The following is a 17,544-nucleotide window of genomic DNA, read 5'->3' as shown; positions in this document are numbered from 1 at the left end:
TCTGCAAGAGGGATCTGAAGGCCTTAGGAGTGGACCTCAACAAGTGGGAAACCCTGGCCTCTGAGCGGCCCGCTGGGAGACAGGCTGTGCAGCATGGCCTTTCCCAGTTTGAAGAGACACTTGGCCAACAGACTGAGGCAAAGAGGCAAAGAAGGACGGCCCATAGCCAGGGAGACAGACCAGGGACAGACTGCACTTGCTCCCAGTGTGGAAGGGATTGTCACTCCCAAATCGGCCTTTTCAGCCACACTAGACGCTGTTCCAGAACCACCATTCAGAGCGCGATACCAGAGTCTTTCGAGACTGAAGGTTGCCAACTACTACTATGTCATACTTAGCACCAACAAAGCTTTTCCCATCAACACCACTATATAGTCTCAGGGGTCCTTAGGAATAGCTCAGTAATGTACTTAACAGTAGAGGCAGTGGCAATCATGCCCTACCCTGTGGCATAGCTATGGCATCTGGCACCTGGGGGCAAAAAATATTTAACACCCCGCCTCCCAAAGGGCTTAGAAAGTGACTTCCAGTTTTTGGCAAAAGGTTTTTTAAAGACCTGCAACAGGCCTTCTAAGGGTGGAGAAGACCATGCACAGCCTTCCCTGGGTTCAGAAGGCCTTAAAGTCTGCAGGTGTGACTTGGCCTCCCATTCACAGCTCACACTCTTAACCACTCCAGCTCTTGCATGGGGGGGGGGGGGAAGAGTGCCATAAGCTTGTCAAAAGTTTCTTTTTATTTCTTCTTTTATAGCTATGGGGCCAGATGCAACATTTTCACACTCAGCAGAGGTGGGAGGTGAGGAGAATGCCACTGCTTTGCTTTACAACGACCACTGCTATGGAGTGCAAAAACTTGCATGCTACGGCGCCTACTTAAGTTTGTTCAATTGTTTATTCATGCATTCCATTGACATTCTGCCTTCTTTCCATCAGAGAACCCAATGTAATGCCCATTGTGGGGGTGGAAGAAAGTCTTCGATCCGGGCACTGGGCAGACACACTTAGCTTCAGAAAAGTGCCTGTGCCGTATTTCCACAAGCCAAGCCCTAGGACCTGATAACTAAATGTATTATCTTACCACATTGTGCTGCAGTCCTGTACACACATTTTTGGGAGGAAGTTCCATTGAACACAATGGGTTTTACTTTTGAGCAGACAAGCATAGGATTGGGCTCTCAGCTGGGCTCTGAGAATGGGGTATATCTGCATCACCCAGACCTTTTAATCTTGCCGAATCACAACCTTCCTCACCAAAAGGAGGGATTATAAACAGCTTCAGTTTTTCAGTCCCTCAAGAAAGTCTTACCAGAACAACAACAACAAAATCTTGCTCTCTTTTACACCAGTGTAAACTCTGAAAGCATTTGTGAAGTAAGATACGAAAAATTCATGAACACAGCTGGAAACATGATTATATAGAGCTTCCATGTACAGAGGCAGTATACCACCCTGTGCCTGCTGCTGGGGAATCAACAGGGGTGGGTGTTACCATTGTGCCCTGATTGTGGGCTTCTTAGAGGGTGGCTACTGTGGGAAACTGGACACTAGACTATAAAGGCTATCCATAAACCATGTTGGCTAACAAATTCTCCACATATAGAGACTGTTTCTTTTGGCAAATTGCCAGGAGTATTATTTTTAAATGAGCAGAGATCCATTTTATTTCTGTAAAATTTCTATACAGGTGTCCCTCTGTATCTGCTGATCCAGGATCAGCAAATTCAGTTATCCACAGTTCTCCGAACCCCCCCCCCCACCCATTACCTTCGTTAATCATCTTTACCCTGGCACCAACTAAACACATCTCTTCCTTTCCCAGAAAGCTAAAAGAGGACCATAACAAGCAGTCAGGCAGCCAGGATGCTAGAGGGACACAGCCAGAATGTTAAGCAGGGAGCTTCCTACTTCCTGTTAGTGCCTGCTTAGTCTCCTCCCTTTAGCAACCTGGCTGCCTGCCCTGCATGACATGTTCCTCTTTTAGTGGTCTGTAAAAGGAAGGGACATGCTTGCTTGGCACCAGGGTAAAGAAGATTAATTAAGGTAGTGGGTGTGGGTGTACAGAAGTACTGTACTATTCTGTACAGGGTTCCTTCCTATCCATGGTTTCCATATCCATGGGGGGGGGTGTGTGTGGTAGGGTGGGAACGTATCCCCCGCTGAAAGGGGGGCATGCTTGTGCTTCCTTTGAGTACCAGATGCTGGCGACAACAGGCACAGCCATCCCTTTCCTATGCTGCTGGTGCGCTTCCAGAGGCACGGGGGTGGTCACTAGTGGAAACCAGATAGGCTTTAGGCCTAGCCAGCAAAGCCTTCCCTACAGTTTGCCCAACCCTGCACAAACACACCAATCCACAGAAAGACAGACATGCTCTTCTCTCAGGTTGCTCTATGGTTACTCATTGTGTTATTTCAACACTACGGTTTCCATACTTGCAAAACCTGAATGAAATGCAAACATCAGGAGCAGAAGTGTGAACCACCATCACTCTGAACAAACCCCCCCCCCGCCTTTCTATTGTGGCTTATCTCTCCATCCCTCCTAGAGGACTCACCAGCAGGTTGTCACCCTTTCGCAGGACAGAGAATGCAAAAGCAGGGCAAGGGCAGAAGTGGCAGGAGGCATAGCAACGGTAGAGCTTCCTGGAGCTGCCGAGCACCTACGAAAAGTGAGAGAAAGAAGACCTGGTGCGTTATGCTGTTGGGTTGGGGAACGTTTTGGAAAAGTCTGATGCGGCTGCATGCGATTGCGATGATGGAATCACGTGCCTGAGCTCACTTGCAGAAGTGAGTCCAGCTGTAGGAGAAAGGAGGAAACTGCCAGAACCAATAGCTGAATTGGAACACGCATCCAACATCACCAAGGCACACTTCTGCAGAGGTTTCCCCTTGGGAATTGGCTTGTGGAGGTGCTCTCCTCAGCAGTCAGTGCTTTAGCATGAACAATTTGGGCCTCCCAGAACATTATTTTTAAAGTTCCATATAACAAGGGATCTGGAGGAATGAAGCCCCTGGTCTGGTTCCTGAAGCAACTCAGAGAGCTTTTTCCTTTAAAGCTCCAGAGAAGGTGATCTTGAGAATGGATTTCCTTTTGCCAGGATGGTGGGTGGGTGAGACTATGCCCATGTTCCTGATTCTCAATATTCCTTGGAGAAGGTGGGAGAATCATCAAAGCTGTGTCCTAACCTAGGGTGAGAAACTGGGGGGTGGGGTGATTTACATTTATTTATTTTCCATCTTCTTATGCCACCCTTCCTCCAAAGAGATCAGGGTGATGTACATAGTTTCTCTCCTTCAGTCCTCACAACAATCCTGCGAGGTAGATGAGGCTGAGAGTTAGCAATTAGCCTAAGGTCACCCAGGAAGCTACATGGCTAAGTGGGGATTTGAACCTGGATCTTCCAGGTCTAAGTTCAGATCTCAAACCACTACATCATCCTGACTCTGTTGCTTTCCCCATGCTGCTCTTGGTCTTTGGCATTAGACACAAGGATGTTCTGCGAGACTCAAGGCAATGGCGACGACGGCAGCAACACACCTCCCAGCCAGGGAGTCCCAAAGTGACTTGGGGAAGGGATGCCAGCCACCTAAACACTGGAGGAAAAACTGGCCTGTGCCCAGGCAATAGTCACTCCAGTTCCCACCTTGCTCGTGAAGCACGCAGTGAAAGATGGGGACTTGGCTGCTATGGAAGTATAGAAAAAACAGCTGGACATCTACGCACCCCAGGAAACACTGCCATGTGACCAACAGACACAACCGCTTGGCTCCCAGTGCCATCGGTCATGCAACTAATCCAGCCCTGAACATTTCAGCCCAGGAGCCACAGACAATATTTCAGCCTGGCAGGTTTAATTCATTTATTACTCCCTCTGGGGTAGGCTGCCACAACAATAGGTAATTAAAATGAATTTTATTTTTTCTTAAAGTGCTTGAGGTGAACAGAGAGGTAAACAAACAATTCAGAGAAGTTGCAGGCAACATGGCAGGAGGAGCCAGCCCATCCAGCGCAGCATCTGAGCCCTTGGCTGACCAACACGGGCCAGACAACCTTCTGTGCCTAAGACAACGGAGGTAGACGAGGCAGGACTTTTTATGGGATTGCCTTGGGTATTGGACAGGAAACAGAGCTGAGGAAAAGTGAGAGGTTTCACTCTGGCTTAAAAAAATTCATGTTTCAAATGTGGGTAATGCCGTTGTTAGGACCAGCCAAAAATATAAGTATCAAAACATCACATTTAGTCCAATAGGACTTTTCATCAGGTAGACTGTATACAAAAAGAGAGGGATTGGGGGCACAATGTAGGAGCCCCAATGGCCTGTTGTTTGCAACATGAAAGGTAGATGTAGCTGGTTTTTGTAGCTTCTGAAGGGTGCAAAACCCTGAATGGAGTCTCACCCACCAGCATTCTGATTCTCCCCCCATATTTGTTCCAAACACTTTCTGAGTTTCTGTGCCCTGACTTCACTTTCAGCCCTACAGTTCCCTACTACAGAATTGTCCGTCCGTCCGTCCCCCAATCAAAGCATGTCGGCCCATCAATTTAACTGAATCTGCTTGTACCAAGCCAGACCATTGGTCCTGTGTCCAGAACTGTCGCTCTGACTACCAGCAACTCTTTAGGACTTTGGGCAGAGAAAGAGAGAGAGATGTTTTCATCATCATCGCCTACATGAACCTTCTTTTTCTCCACTGTGAAAGTCTAGCTTTCTTAACTACCTCTCCCTGTTGCATGGCCCTCAAATCCAGGGTGATGAAAGGGAAAGAAAACATAGAAGTTATATCCCTCTCTCACCACATTAGAATGCAGGGCCAAAGTACACGCTACATTAAAATGCTGACTTCAGCCCCCATCTCACCCCCATTCCCTGCAATTTAAATTACAGCTGCAGGGGCTTATCCATGAGATCAGGATCAGAACTGTGGGAAGGGACATTAAGCTAGTCCTTTCATACCACGGCCTCAGTACAACACTCTCCTGCAGTGGCTTCTGTAGCCCCAGGAAGGAAGCTCTTATTGCAGTCTTTGTTGGGAACACAACACAGTGGGGCAGGATTAAATGCTCCCACCCCACGCACTGCAGTCCCAGTCCTGATCAACAGCTTTAATTATACCAGGCCCAAGAGCAAATCTGACATCCCAGAGAGCAGTCCAGTTCTTGAAAGATGGGCTCTGGGCCAGGTCAGATCTGCTAAGTCTGCCCAACCATCACCTGCAGCCTTATCCATCATCATGTTCTTATCATCCCCACACTTTTCTCTGAAGCCTGAAGTGTCCTGCAATGCTTGTTCCGGCTGCCAGCGGCCTGGAACTGCTGCCATTTTCCCTTATGACACCAAAACACAGACACAGAGGCACACAGCAGCCTCACATCTAGCACTGATTCCAGGTAACAGCCCCTGAACCACAGGTCCGGGGACTGCCTGATTCACCTCATAACTAGAGGAAATCTAATTGTGAAATTCTGAAGTTCCATGAATTTCAGAATGAGCTTGCCACTCATATGCAGGAGCCTCAATCTTAGTTCCAGTAAGACTCAGAAAGCAAATGTTCCAGACGTAAGACAATTTCCGTTTAACTGAGTAGGAGGAAGTCTGCTGATATTTCATAAGGGTTACAAAATCAGCTTTTTGCGTTCTCTTCAGAAGCTGGAGACGGCCGACTCTCCCCCAACGCAGTCCAGGCAGACGCTTTGTCTGCTGAGAGACGGCATCATTTCTCCTCTCTCCCCTGCCCACCCCGCCTGGCTGCCTCCTTCCTCCAGGCTTATAGCTGTTCTCATTACAGCATGGCTCCAGGATCGCGTCTCAATCAACGCAGATGCTTTAATCCAGCTCAAATGACTCTGGGCCACCCCTTCCAGCCTGAAACAAGAAAGTGATCTGTTTCTTTTGCGTTAAAGTTCATACTGAAAGATAACCCATCCTGCTGCTCCTAATTAAAATGATGCAAGACCTCTTTTGTTCAAGGTTAAAAGCGCTTTCAAATTTCTTATTTCATTAGGTTTTTTGTTTTTAAAACTCCTCTTCATATGCCATTCTGGGTTCCTAAGACAGCTAGAGTAAAACATTTCTGAAATGCAGCAAGCCCAACACCAATAGACTAAAACCAGTCTATTGTACATACTCAGGAGTCCAACTGAAGTAGCAAATGACAATTTAAAAAAGACAAGAGGTCTTCAGCAGCTTCTGAAAGCCATGTCCAAAGCGAGTGAACTTGGGAGGCTTTCCTTAGGAAGGAAACTATACAATGAGAGAGCCAACATTGAGAAGACCTCTTCTCTTGAACCTGCCTGCTTCATTCTGAAGGACTATGATGGGCTCCAAGCCTTAAGCAGGCTCCTCCCCCCCCCCACACACACAGGTATACAAGGCCAGCAGAAGATGTCCCAGCACTTGTGGCAGCATGGCAAATACTGTCCTGGCCCCAGCAGAACACCAGCTGCCTTCATCCCTGCTGCTCTACTCCTGCTTCCTAGATTCAAAGAAAATGAAGGGAATGGAGCAGAAGAGGAAGTTCTTAAATCCTACATGTTCCTACAGAAGAGGTAGTACCTACAGCAGTCTCCAACTGGACAACCCCAGAAAGATGAGCAAAGGAAACCACATGACACCATACCTGATACACTGTCCTTCCACTGGGAGACACAATCCGTGTGACTGCCTGGCAATCTACCAGATCTAAAGCTTGGATGGCAGAAGCTCCAAAGATGAATTTAAGTCTAGAAAAAAAAGGAAACTGGGCTGGGTTGTAATATGCCATATCAGCTTTTGATGTGTTTAAAACCCTGAGAATTGTAGGAAGGATATCTTGGGAAGGCACTAAGAATTTAGTGGTGGAGAATTCCAGCTGCCTAACAGAATTACAACACTTGGAGTTCTTTTGTATTGAAGCCAGGACAGATAAACTCATTCATCATCATCATATCTTTACTTCCATAATAGTCATAGGTGTGTGTGTGTGTATCAAAAACAGTTTAAAAAAACACCCTAACTTTCCTTTACATTTGTGTACATTTGATAAACTCATTCAAAAATGGGTGAAGCTTGCAAGATGGATACAACTTGAGACTTAACCTGGTCTTCCAAATGGGAGAGATCACGAGTCATCTCTGAAGTTTTAATTTGGTTTAACGCTTTCTGATATTGAACTTTAACAGTGGTTCCCAAGCTGTGGATTGGGACACACTGGTGGGTTGCAACCTGATTTTTGGTGGGTCGCTAAAGAGTCACAGAAAGATAACTGTTTCAATCCCTGAGGCTACTCAAAAATCAAACACTGTAGCTGCTAATTACCCTGCAAAGAGCTCAGCTCCTACAGTTTGCAAGCATGCGTAAATATAGGGAGATAAATGTCCGAGGGTCTTTCTTCTGGTTATTATTACTAATAAATAAATAAATTTCTTTCTAGAGTCACCCCCCTTTTTAAGTCTGGAAAACTGGGTAAGTCCCAACAGAGTGTCATTTTAAAAAGTGGGTCCCAGTGCTGTCATTTTAAAAAGTGGGTCCCAGTGCTAAAAAGATTTGGAACCACTGCTTTAACACATTCTGATTTAGGCATGTAACTTTACCAATGTCAAAATTATAATGGTACACCTGAACATTTTTAAAATCTTTCATTAGTATGTGCATGTGTTTTAAAGCTGCAAAGGGAGAATACTGAACTGAATATTATAGAACTTTAAATTTATGCATATGGATAAATCTGTTTATGGATTGTGGTGGACTTTGGCAGGTATAAAATATATTTATCTGGATAAAAATTGTAAGAAGTTGTGATAGACCATTAGAAAAAAAATATCCAAAAGCAACAGCAGCAGTGGGGGAATACAATGCTTGTATTAGGACCAGCTCAAGTATCACACAGTAGTGGGAAAACTTTTGAGGTCTTCAGAACCCTTCTCTAGGTTAGATGGCTAGTAAAAAAGGGGGGGGGGGCAGGGAAAAAGATTCTTCAAGATATGATGAAGAAGTCCCAGTGTTGCCTGTCTTGTGACAAACAACAACCCTTCTCTAGATGATTGGGCAGGCCAGTTTAAGAAAAGGCCAGGAATTTCTCTGTCCTTTTTGGACTACAAATCACTTGTGCAGATACAGCCAAGAAATGTTTTCATGGGCTAGGAACTTTGGAAGAAAGGTCTGCAAAGCTGAACACCAATCTCGTGGGACGAGAGCATTCCTGCAAATCCTGCAGCTGAGAGACATATTTAATGTTTGCCACGAGAGGCTGTAATCTGCAGATGACACCATTTCTTTATACGGCCAACGTCACCAGAGGCTATACACTGTGCAAGAGGCTAACCCCTTGTGACAGAGTCAGAAGCTTAGCCGGTATTTTAGATCAGTACATCCTCCCAGCTTGTTTTGGTTACAAGGATTTTGGGAGCAAGAGAGGTGTCTGGTGAGCCACAGGGGGTTTAGGTTAGATGTTTCAAGTGACTGTAGTAGTAAGTGTTAAGGAAGCGACTGTGGGTACAGGACAGGCTTAAGAACAGCATCAGAAAAATGTACTTCTATTCTGGGAAGTACAGCTCTGATTCCACCCAGAGTCCAAGACAGAGCTCCAGGGATTTTCAGTAGGACAAAGCACAGTTTACCCTAATTTTTACATCACCACCACCACCACTAAAGGTCTTGCAGATGTACTTGTTCCTAAAAACCAGAAACTGGAGAGGCAGGAAATGTTGAACAGCTCCCATCCTTGCAGAACAAGAGAAGTGCAGCCAACTGTAGAACACAGTCTTTGCCAGAGATGATACTTAAAAGAACAATGGCGGCTTCCAAATTTAGCATCTTAGCATCATTCTTCCTCTTTCATTTTATGCTTAAAGAGCTTTTGTCCTTGCATGGGCAGGAAGTGAGATGCCAAGTCAGAACAGTTGCTGCAGGAAAATCCAGAGAGGACTTGTGGGAAAGGAACCAGAAGACTCTGTGAGCCAATACAGAATACAATACTCTGTGAGCCTGTTCTCTAGCTTGATGCTACACTCCACATCAGTGATTTTCTTGTTATCAGGAAGCAATGATGAACAGGAGAGAGGAGGAGGCAGGAGCCCTGCATGCATATTTCAGGGGAGGAGGGGAGGGACAACACCATATCCTGGGGTATCTCCCCAAATAATGGGCACCTCCGCATTATTGACCTGATGCTCCCATCAGGCTTAAGCCTTTACTTCTTAGTTCCAGTTTTCCTTTCAAGCAGAAAATTTCCTCTCCAAATATTTCAGGCAATGCGCGATGATCTGGAGAACTAGCAACACGAGTAATTTTAGCAGCCTGGTCATAAGGTGGCCTGCTGAATGTATGGTTGATTTGCAGTGTTTGGCAACCTGTCATGTTGATGTGGCCCACCTTCCATCCAAAGGGGACAACTACAACTTATCAGACTGCTGAAGAGACTCATGGGAGCTGCTGGAGCCATAGGAAGGAACAAATGGCTCTTTCCCTTCTTGTGAGGAGTACGGAATCCTGTTTCCACCCCTCCCTGGTCACTGTGGCAACTAAGAGGAAGGGTGCGGAAGCTGGGCACAGCTGGGAGTGGGAGGTTCTAAGAGACCAGTCAGTGAGTAACATGCCAAGGAGGAGAGAGGAAATAAAGGCTAATGGAGAGCTCCAGGGTGTGCTTAAGGGGTGAAGGAGGATTCAATCCCCTCCCCTCTCAAGGAATCCAAGGCACAGAGGGGGAAAGGACAGGCTTCCACAGGATCTGTGAGCCAGGAAGTCTTACATTTAAGTTGCTGGCCCTTTGGTATAAGAGGACCTCCTCCTTTTTCTTTTGCTGGCCAAGCTGAATGAGGGAACTGAGGTGTTTAAGGCAAGTTTCCCACCCTGCTCTGAGGAACACAAAATGGCCCCTGGGTGTAAGACATGTACTAATCAGCACCAGAGATCTGCCAGGTTCTATTTTGATAAGGATACTGTCCATGCTGGAATAGCAACTTCGAACAGAGAAACTGCATTGTGAAAATCTCCAAAGGTTGTTGCAAGAGGAGAAGGATACAGGGTTGGCCAAACCACATGGCCCATTGAGACTGTTGCCTCAAGCACCATATTGGCATTGGCTCCTGCCTCCACCATTCAGTCTTGGAGCCCCTAGCCTACAACTCTCCTCTAGACTTCCTCTTCTGCTCTAGTCTCTTCTTCCTTTTTGAATTTGAGGTAGTAGTTCTCAAGCTTTTTAGCACTGGGACCCACTTTTTAAAATGACTCTCTAATTGGAACCTACCAGTGGCATCACTAGAGGGGTGTGGGCCACACTGCAGGCTGCACAAAGGGGGGGGGTGTTACACCAACACTGGCCAAAATTGTTAAAATCTTGGTATTTTCGAAAAATACCATTATGTTATATATCATTTGATGTGTAATTTCATGCAGAATGCAATGAAACAAACCACATTGAAATATCTCTATTCTGTCAAATGCTACAGCCGAAAAACCTGCAAGGGCGAGGCAATGGTGCATCACCACGCAGGGCGTTGCCCTGCCCACTGCATGGGCGGAAGGCCATCACAGGAATTATAAGCAGGCCTCCCACACCAGGTGACGCAAAACTGGGACTTACCCGGCTTTATGAGACTTAAAAAAAACTGATCTAGAAAGAAATCATTTATTTATTTACAAGTAATATTTTGTTTATTTGCAAAAAATACATTTCTTGTAATGAGGCAGCCCTAATGAATAGCCTTAAGGCACTGAGAGGCTGTTACGTGACCCAGCCTTCACCTGCCCCCACTACCTGTCACTGACAGACACAACAGAAAAAAAGACACTCAAACATTTACCTCCCTGTATTATTATTATTATTATTATTATTATTATTATTAACAGTATTTATATACCGCTTTTCAACTAAAAGTTCACAAAGCGGTTTACAGAGAAAAATCAAATAACTAAATGGCTCCCTGTCCCAAAAGGGCTCACAATCTAAAAAGATGCAAAAGAACACCAGCAGACAGCCACTAGAACAGACAGTGCTGGGGTGAGGTGGGCCAGTTACTCTCCCCCTGCTAAAAAAAGGAGCATCCACTTGAAAAAATGCCTCTTACCCAATTAGCAGGGTATTCACACAAGCTTACAAACCGCAGCTCAGCTATTTGCGGGATAATTGGCAGATGTTTTGCAAACTACAGGAGCTCAACTCTTTGCAGGGCAGTTAGCAGCTATTGATTTTTGTTTAGCTTCCGGGCTTGAGGCAATTAAATATCTGATCTTTCTGTCATCTGTGTTTTCATTAGAGGCTCTACAGGACCCACCAAGTGGGTCCCCCAACCCACAGTTTGAGAAACGCAGATTTATGGAATAGGAGTGGTAGGCACTGGCATGCTGCCAGGTGAAAGGGGAGCATTTGACATGCTGCTTCACAAACCAGGAAGTCTTGAGCAGGCCCAGGCAGGGCAGGATGTGGGAAGTGTTATCACTATGTGTGAACATTTACTGATAGGAATGCCAAGGTCCCCAAATGATGACATGATCACAAGCACCCAGCGCCCTGGCTTTTTGGTCTTTTCTTACAACTGCCACTTTCAAAAAAGAGAACAGAATTTGGAAGTACAGAGGGGGAGAAGAAAAAGCACACTGTGAAAGCACAACACTAGGCAGACAATTTAAGCACTGGAGGCCAAGCAGAAAGTTCATTTTCAACTTGAGAGGTGCTGCAGTGAAGTGATTCAGAGCGCAGACCAAGAAGTCCCTGGTTCAAGCTACACCCCAATTTTCAATCTGCATTCGCATATCGGATACAGCACTGAAGTGAGGGGCTTTGAGGAGCAAATGATCTGGATGTTTCGTCAGAACAACATCTATATTAGGAGCCCTTAGGGAGACGCATGTCCTGTAAAGAACCAAAATCAGAATGTTTCCAGTAGAGAACCTTCAAATCACAGCTAATTTTTCCTTTGCAGCTGCAAAGCAGAGAAAACATTATTTTGACATGCACTTCAGGGTCAGTGCTGGGTTGCCAGTCTCCCCAATCTCCCTCACTCCTCCTCCCCTCTTCCCTCCCTTGTGTCCACTTGCCAACATCAGTCTCTCAGCAGGTGGGCATGTCCCCATTGGTCAGCAGGGAGAAGAGGAAGGAGGAAGTGTTCCCATGGGTCCTGCTTTCTCCTCCTTGTTTTCCGTATCAGCCAATGGGGTGGGGCTGTTTCTCACAGGCAGCAGTGAGGCTGCTGTCTTGAGAAACATGCCCATTGGTTGCATAGGGAAGGCAGCAATGTGGAAGCATGAACTGAAGTCTTGCATGGGCACTTCCTCCCTGCTCTCTTCCCTCCCAGCCAACAGGATGAGGATGTTCAGCACTGGGCCCTTCTGAGGACATGGGACCCAGCTCATGCCTCAACAGACTGGTGTCAGGCTTGGTGTAATTTGTACACAAACTGGATTAGTGATATTATGATTATTATTAACAGGTGATTATTGATAGGATGTCACATTATACTTCTCTTTTGTAATCAAGTTGGGTCTTATTTCTTGCTGACCAGTTTTCTTGATTTTTTCCTCAGTTGTAATTTTTGTTTGGGGTTCATTTGCTACAGCCAATGCAAGGCAACCAAAATTTGAACTAAACTAAAACCTTATCTCACACATGAGCCCACTGAGGTGCAAATGTGATTTCTTGGCTTCAGCTTCTTCCCACATCTGCAATATGGAGATAATGAGACTGTCCTATCTCAAAGGGTTGTTGTAAGGCAGTAATTTTCATAGTATCTACCCACACAGTGTATCTAATGAAGTCAGCCCCACCTCTCATGCAGAGACAACACAGGATAGGCTCATCCGAGGTTGGGCAACTCTTATCCTTGCATTATTCCAAAAGTAAACCTTGCCAGGTGCAAGAATGCCTCCATTCTAATTCAGAAAGTGTGTGCCTCTGCCATCAGAAGTTTGGGACATGCTGTCATAAGGATTAGAAAATGTGCACTGCTCTCAGAGTTAAAAACAAGAGTTATATAAATGTTAAGCATCTGCTGTCATTATTAGTCAGTTATAAAATGCTGGAAGCGAAAAGTAAAAGAGGTACTCACGCCCGGAGGTGGTCATCAGGGACTGCAAAAGAGAAAGGGAAAATACAAATAGTTAAAACTTCTGATCCAGTTCAAGATGCTAGCAAGTGATATTCATTAAAGTCAACCCCACCCAATGAAGGGGTGAATGCCCTGTCTTTCCCCCTATTCTTTGGATACTTTTAACTCCCCAGAAGTTCCTCTGCAGGTTCAGCAGACTAAAAAGCCATTGGCAAGCAGGCTTTGTCCTTTTAAAAATATCGTTCCCATTCAGCCTGGTGCTGAATGTCCTTCCTCCTGTCTGGAACAGCTACCTTTCCCCAAAAACTGGCAGATATCTGCCACTGGACAGCCAAATCTCACTATCTAGAATGATAAAGGGGTGGATGGGCCAGGCAGGTTCTACTCCAATCAGGTATCTTTATGACATCACCAAATCTCAGGGATTCTGCAAGGGGTGTAATATGACTCTCCACAGAGCACACAAAGATACGTTGCACACGCCTAGGGATTCTTGTAATTTATAAGCTCTCTCTCGCTCCTCATACTCAAACATCATAATAGGAAATGAAAATTTTTTTAAAAGGCAATTAAAATACGGCTGCAATCCTAAGCATGCCTGCTTAATAATTAACCCCATCAAAATTAACAGGACCTGCCCTGCCTCTGGTTCTGTCTTCATTCCCCATATTGTTCTCTGTTATCTCCACTGCTTCTCATAGTTTTTCTTCCAAGTTCTCTCATAATTCTTCCAAGCTGTCCATCAAGACTGAACTGGGCATGGTCAGACGTCTCTAGGGAACATCGTCTCCTATCTGAACCTCAACACCAACACAGCATCTTTGTCCCATGCCATTTCTAAGATATGTGAAGCATGCACTTAAAGCTACGTACATTAAACACCTGGCATGACATCACCACATACAAAAAGAGTATCAGGACTAAAAACTTGTCTTTTTTTTCCTGAAATTAAAGTTGAGTTTCTTATAGGGCTGAAATGTTTAATCAGCAGACCAACCTAGTTTGGAGGTCAGCTTCAAATAGTGAGGATAAATCAGAGTAAAGAGCATGCCTGTTGATTTGATGGGTGATTGCAAGCCTGGTATATTTCTGCAACAGAGAAAAATAAATGAAAGCCTAAGGAGGACTGCTTGCTTTTATTAACAACTTGCTTCCTCTCACATTTTCTTTGTTATCTCAGAAAGCACAGACCTTGAGGTTAAGTACATTTAACCAGCAAGAAGATGGATGATCAGTGCCAGTTCAAGACATTTTGTTGGTTGAAGCAGAGCACCAAATGCCAACTCTTCTTTCCCAGCCCCCATTTTCTGCAATGTATCTTTGTGGCTATGACAAAGTAACTATATACAATCACAGTAAGTTTTAATCTTACTTTCTGGAAGCTACAGCAAGAACCCTTCATAGTCACAACCTCCACCCCTGCTAGCAACCAGACATAAGGCAGAAATATTTTTACACAAAGATAATCCCTGGATAAATTAAACAAGGCCATAACAAAAATCCAGATTGCTCAGGTGAGCTAGCCAAGTCTCACATCCCTTGAAAACAATATACTGTAATTCTACCACAAATTCTTTTTAAGCTGTCAAGGAGAGGTACTCTGCACATGTTCAGTGTTCCTCTGAAAGAATTTTCTGTAACATATTATCCCCACCCTATTCTGCATTCCAGCTCTTTGTCAGTCTGGTCTTCCTCAACCTAGACAAAACTAACATATAGCTTTTCATAGTATATTACCATGCACCTCTCCTTTTACCACTCAATTCCCTTAGGACAACTGCATCACATCTAGAAGAGAGCTCCTGTTCCATTCCCCTTCCATCTGACTCACAATGGAATCCGCTAATCAAAAGAGAACCCAAGATTAAGGCAGTATCTAGACACACATCAAATGACTTAATTTGAACTCAGGTCACTAGAATGTAGCTCCCAGGAGCTTGCTTTCCACACTGCAGCTTAGCTCTGAGCAATAAATACATATTTCTAGGGGAGCCCCTTTGGTCACATGCAGAAGATTCCCCACTACCCTTTATGTGCACACACAGCAGGTAACCACAACCAGCCAAGAAGGAAAAGGAATATAGGAAGATAACCTGATCATGTGCAGAGCACTTTTATCAATAGACAACCAAATCTAATTCCCAAATATCTCGTATTAGAGGCAAGGACTTGAACAGCAGATAAGACTAGAGCAGGACTTTATACAAAAAGTGTTCTCACTGATTCACATGGCAATCCTTACAATGGCCTGGTAAAGTAGACCAGCATTCACTCCACACTGTCAAAGGAGGAGGTCCGGGGCTGAGGGAGCACAACTTGCCTAAAGTGACAGCATGGCCACAATTAAATTTGAATTGCCAACTACCCAGATCACTGCTCATTCTCCAAGCTACTGCAGTGCATCAGCTCTGCAGCAATTCTCACTAATACACAGATTCACTACAGACCTCAAAGTTCAGGAGATGCTCCCGACGTGACTGGGCAAAGCAGTCCCCTGAAGTAAGACACAACCCAACAAGAACTGCATCTCTCGTCGTTTCCCACCCAGGCAAAAACATATTTTTATTAATAGACTCTCTGGATTTGCAGGCACCAAGGAGGATTAGGTGCAAACATAAATATATACAGTGGAATCAATTTACTGTGGGTAATTGAAATAGCTCCCTAATCCAGCATGCAGAGAACAATCATTCCTCCCTGCCCAGAGCAGGAACCAGACAAGGCCTAAAAATCCATTTTTGCCACTCACTCTAAAAACAGTCCCATAGTTGGCAACGCTATGGCACTCTCTGCTGGTCAGTAGTTGACGCTTTTCACATTTCTTTACTGGCAATGTTTCATTGTTCGTTTTCTAAATGAGATCAAGCACAGCTTCAAAAGGCTATTTTTAAAAGCCAGGTACCACCTGCAAGAGTCTCTGGGGTACAGAGTTATAAGCAGTGGTCCCTCTAAGATGCATGGACAAAAAGCTGGAACTCAAGCCCTGCATAGCTTCCCTGTTGCCACTCTGGAGCTTGGCAATGATCTCATCGGCACTCTGGATCTGTCCCAGTGTTTCAGGCAAACACTGTCCCAGTGTTTCAGTCCCAATTTTCAGGCAATTGTTTGTGCATTGTAAGTCCCTCCCACACGTGCCGGGCTTGTCAGTTATACATCACAATGCTAGTTCCTATCATGGGATTTGACAATTAAAAACATAACCAAATAAAATCAGCAAACTAAATGGCCAAGTAAAAAGATATTGATAGAAAACAGATACGGAGCAGTACTACTTTCAGTATTAGTTTGTGCAATTTCTATCCTATCTTTTGATCAGAAGGATCCCTTTCCAATACCACATTCTTTATGTGGTAGAGCAGGGGTCTCCAAACCCCGGCCCGGGGGCCAGATGTGGCCCAAGGCGAGCTTCTATCCGGCCTGCAGCCAGCCTCTTGTCCCCTGAAAGCCTCTGGCCCACTTGGCCGAACATGACTGGAGCTATACTCTGGTTGTCTGGAGGGTGTTCTAAGGGCCAGAGAGTTTGAAGGAATGAGCCCATTTATTCACTCATCTAAGTTCCATCTCTTATTTATATAAATGTTATATTTAAATTTTTTTCCGGCCCCCAACACCGTGCCAGATGCGGTCCTCTGGTCAAAAAGTTTGAAGACCCCAGTGGTAGAGGATGCACTACCACACAGTACTGCTCTTAAATAGTATATTCTCCTGCCTCCCCAGGACTTTCTTGCTGTCCAAGGGCAAAAAGAACCAGCACACAGCAGCTGTGCCCGAGGTGAACTGCTAGCCATGATAGTTGGCTCTTCTGTTTACCGATTCTGGTAATCTTGTGTATTAATCTTAGGAAAGGTTAAGGCTAGGGAAGTACACCCCCCCCACCAGTATGGTGAGAGGCCCCATCAGGTGACAGATAGATGCCTTCCAGCAAATTCTCCAATCCATAACAATTATAAATAAATTTATATGTCCATTCTCCATGTTCAGTCTGCAAGCTCAAGAAGGGTATGTATCTTGGATGCTGCTCAAATTTGAAAGGCTATCTACATCACAGATTCTAATTGGTTTCATAGTGATTCTCTCCCCAAGGAACTCTGGGAACTCCGCTCTGCAAGTGGAAGAAGTCTCAGCATGTTCTTCAAAGAATAATTCCCAGGATTCTTTAGAGAAGTGATTTTCAATGTGTTTTTCCCCCCATAGCACACTGACCTCTATGGTCTTCAGCTCTTGTGATGTCACTTCCAGCTTCTGGGAGACTCTTCTGCAGTTCTGTTTCTTGGGCAACTGTAACAAATTGCCTGTCCCTCTTCTCCCACCGGCTCTGTGGACAGTTTGTTACTATAGACAGATGCCCTAGAAATAGAGCCACAGAACCCAGAAGAGTTTTTTCAGCCATTTTCAATCACTGTGCCCCAAACTCCCATATAAATAAATTCCCGTAGCACACTTGAGGACCTTTCAAGGCACATTGGTTGAAAAATCAATGGGGGGAGGAGGCATTCCCTGTATTTGCTGTTTCAGGTAACCGCGGG

General features: G+C 45.1%; 1 protein-coding gene across 10 annotated transcripts in view; it reads right to left on the bottom strand.

Annotated features, from left to right (window-relative positions):
- ZSWIM7 (zinc finger SWIM-type containing 7) overlaps window positions 1–17,544 on the bottom strand; it is a 29,997-nt gene that overhangs the window by 5,237 nt on the left and 7,216 nt on the right. For 8 of the 10 annotated variants that reach the window (XM_066634806.1, XM_066634803.1, XM_066634802.1 and 5 more), the window contains 4 exons: window positions 17,222–17,365; window positions 13,019–13,040; window positions 6,616–6,718; window positions 2,552–2,656 (listed from right to left, as the gene is read on the bottom strand). In XM_066634806.1, coding sequence (XP_066490903.1) covers window positions 2,552–2,656; window positions 6,616–6,718; window positions 13,019–13,040; window positions 17,222–17,365 — 374 coding nt within the window. Of the gene's footprint in view, window positions 1–2,551; window positions 2,657–6,615; window positions 6,719–10,625; window positions 11,827–13,018; window positions 13,041–17,221; window positions 17,366–17,544 lie in introns of those variants that run through there. The other 2 variants (XM_066634810.1, XM_066634811.1) reach the window with 2 other exon arrangements.

This window comes from Tiliqua scincoides, chromosome 8 (assembly GCF_035046505.1).
Source record: "Tiliqua scincoides isolate rTilSci1 chromosome 8, rTilSci1.hap2, whole genome shotgun sequence".
Lineage (NCBI taxonomy): Eukaryota > Metazoa > Chordata > Lepidosauria > Squamata > Scincidae > Tiliqua > Tiliqua scincoides.
The sequence above is the reverse complement of the archived record's forward strand: the minus strand, read 5'-3'. Positions and strand labels throughout refer to the sequence as shown.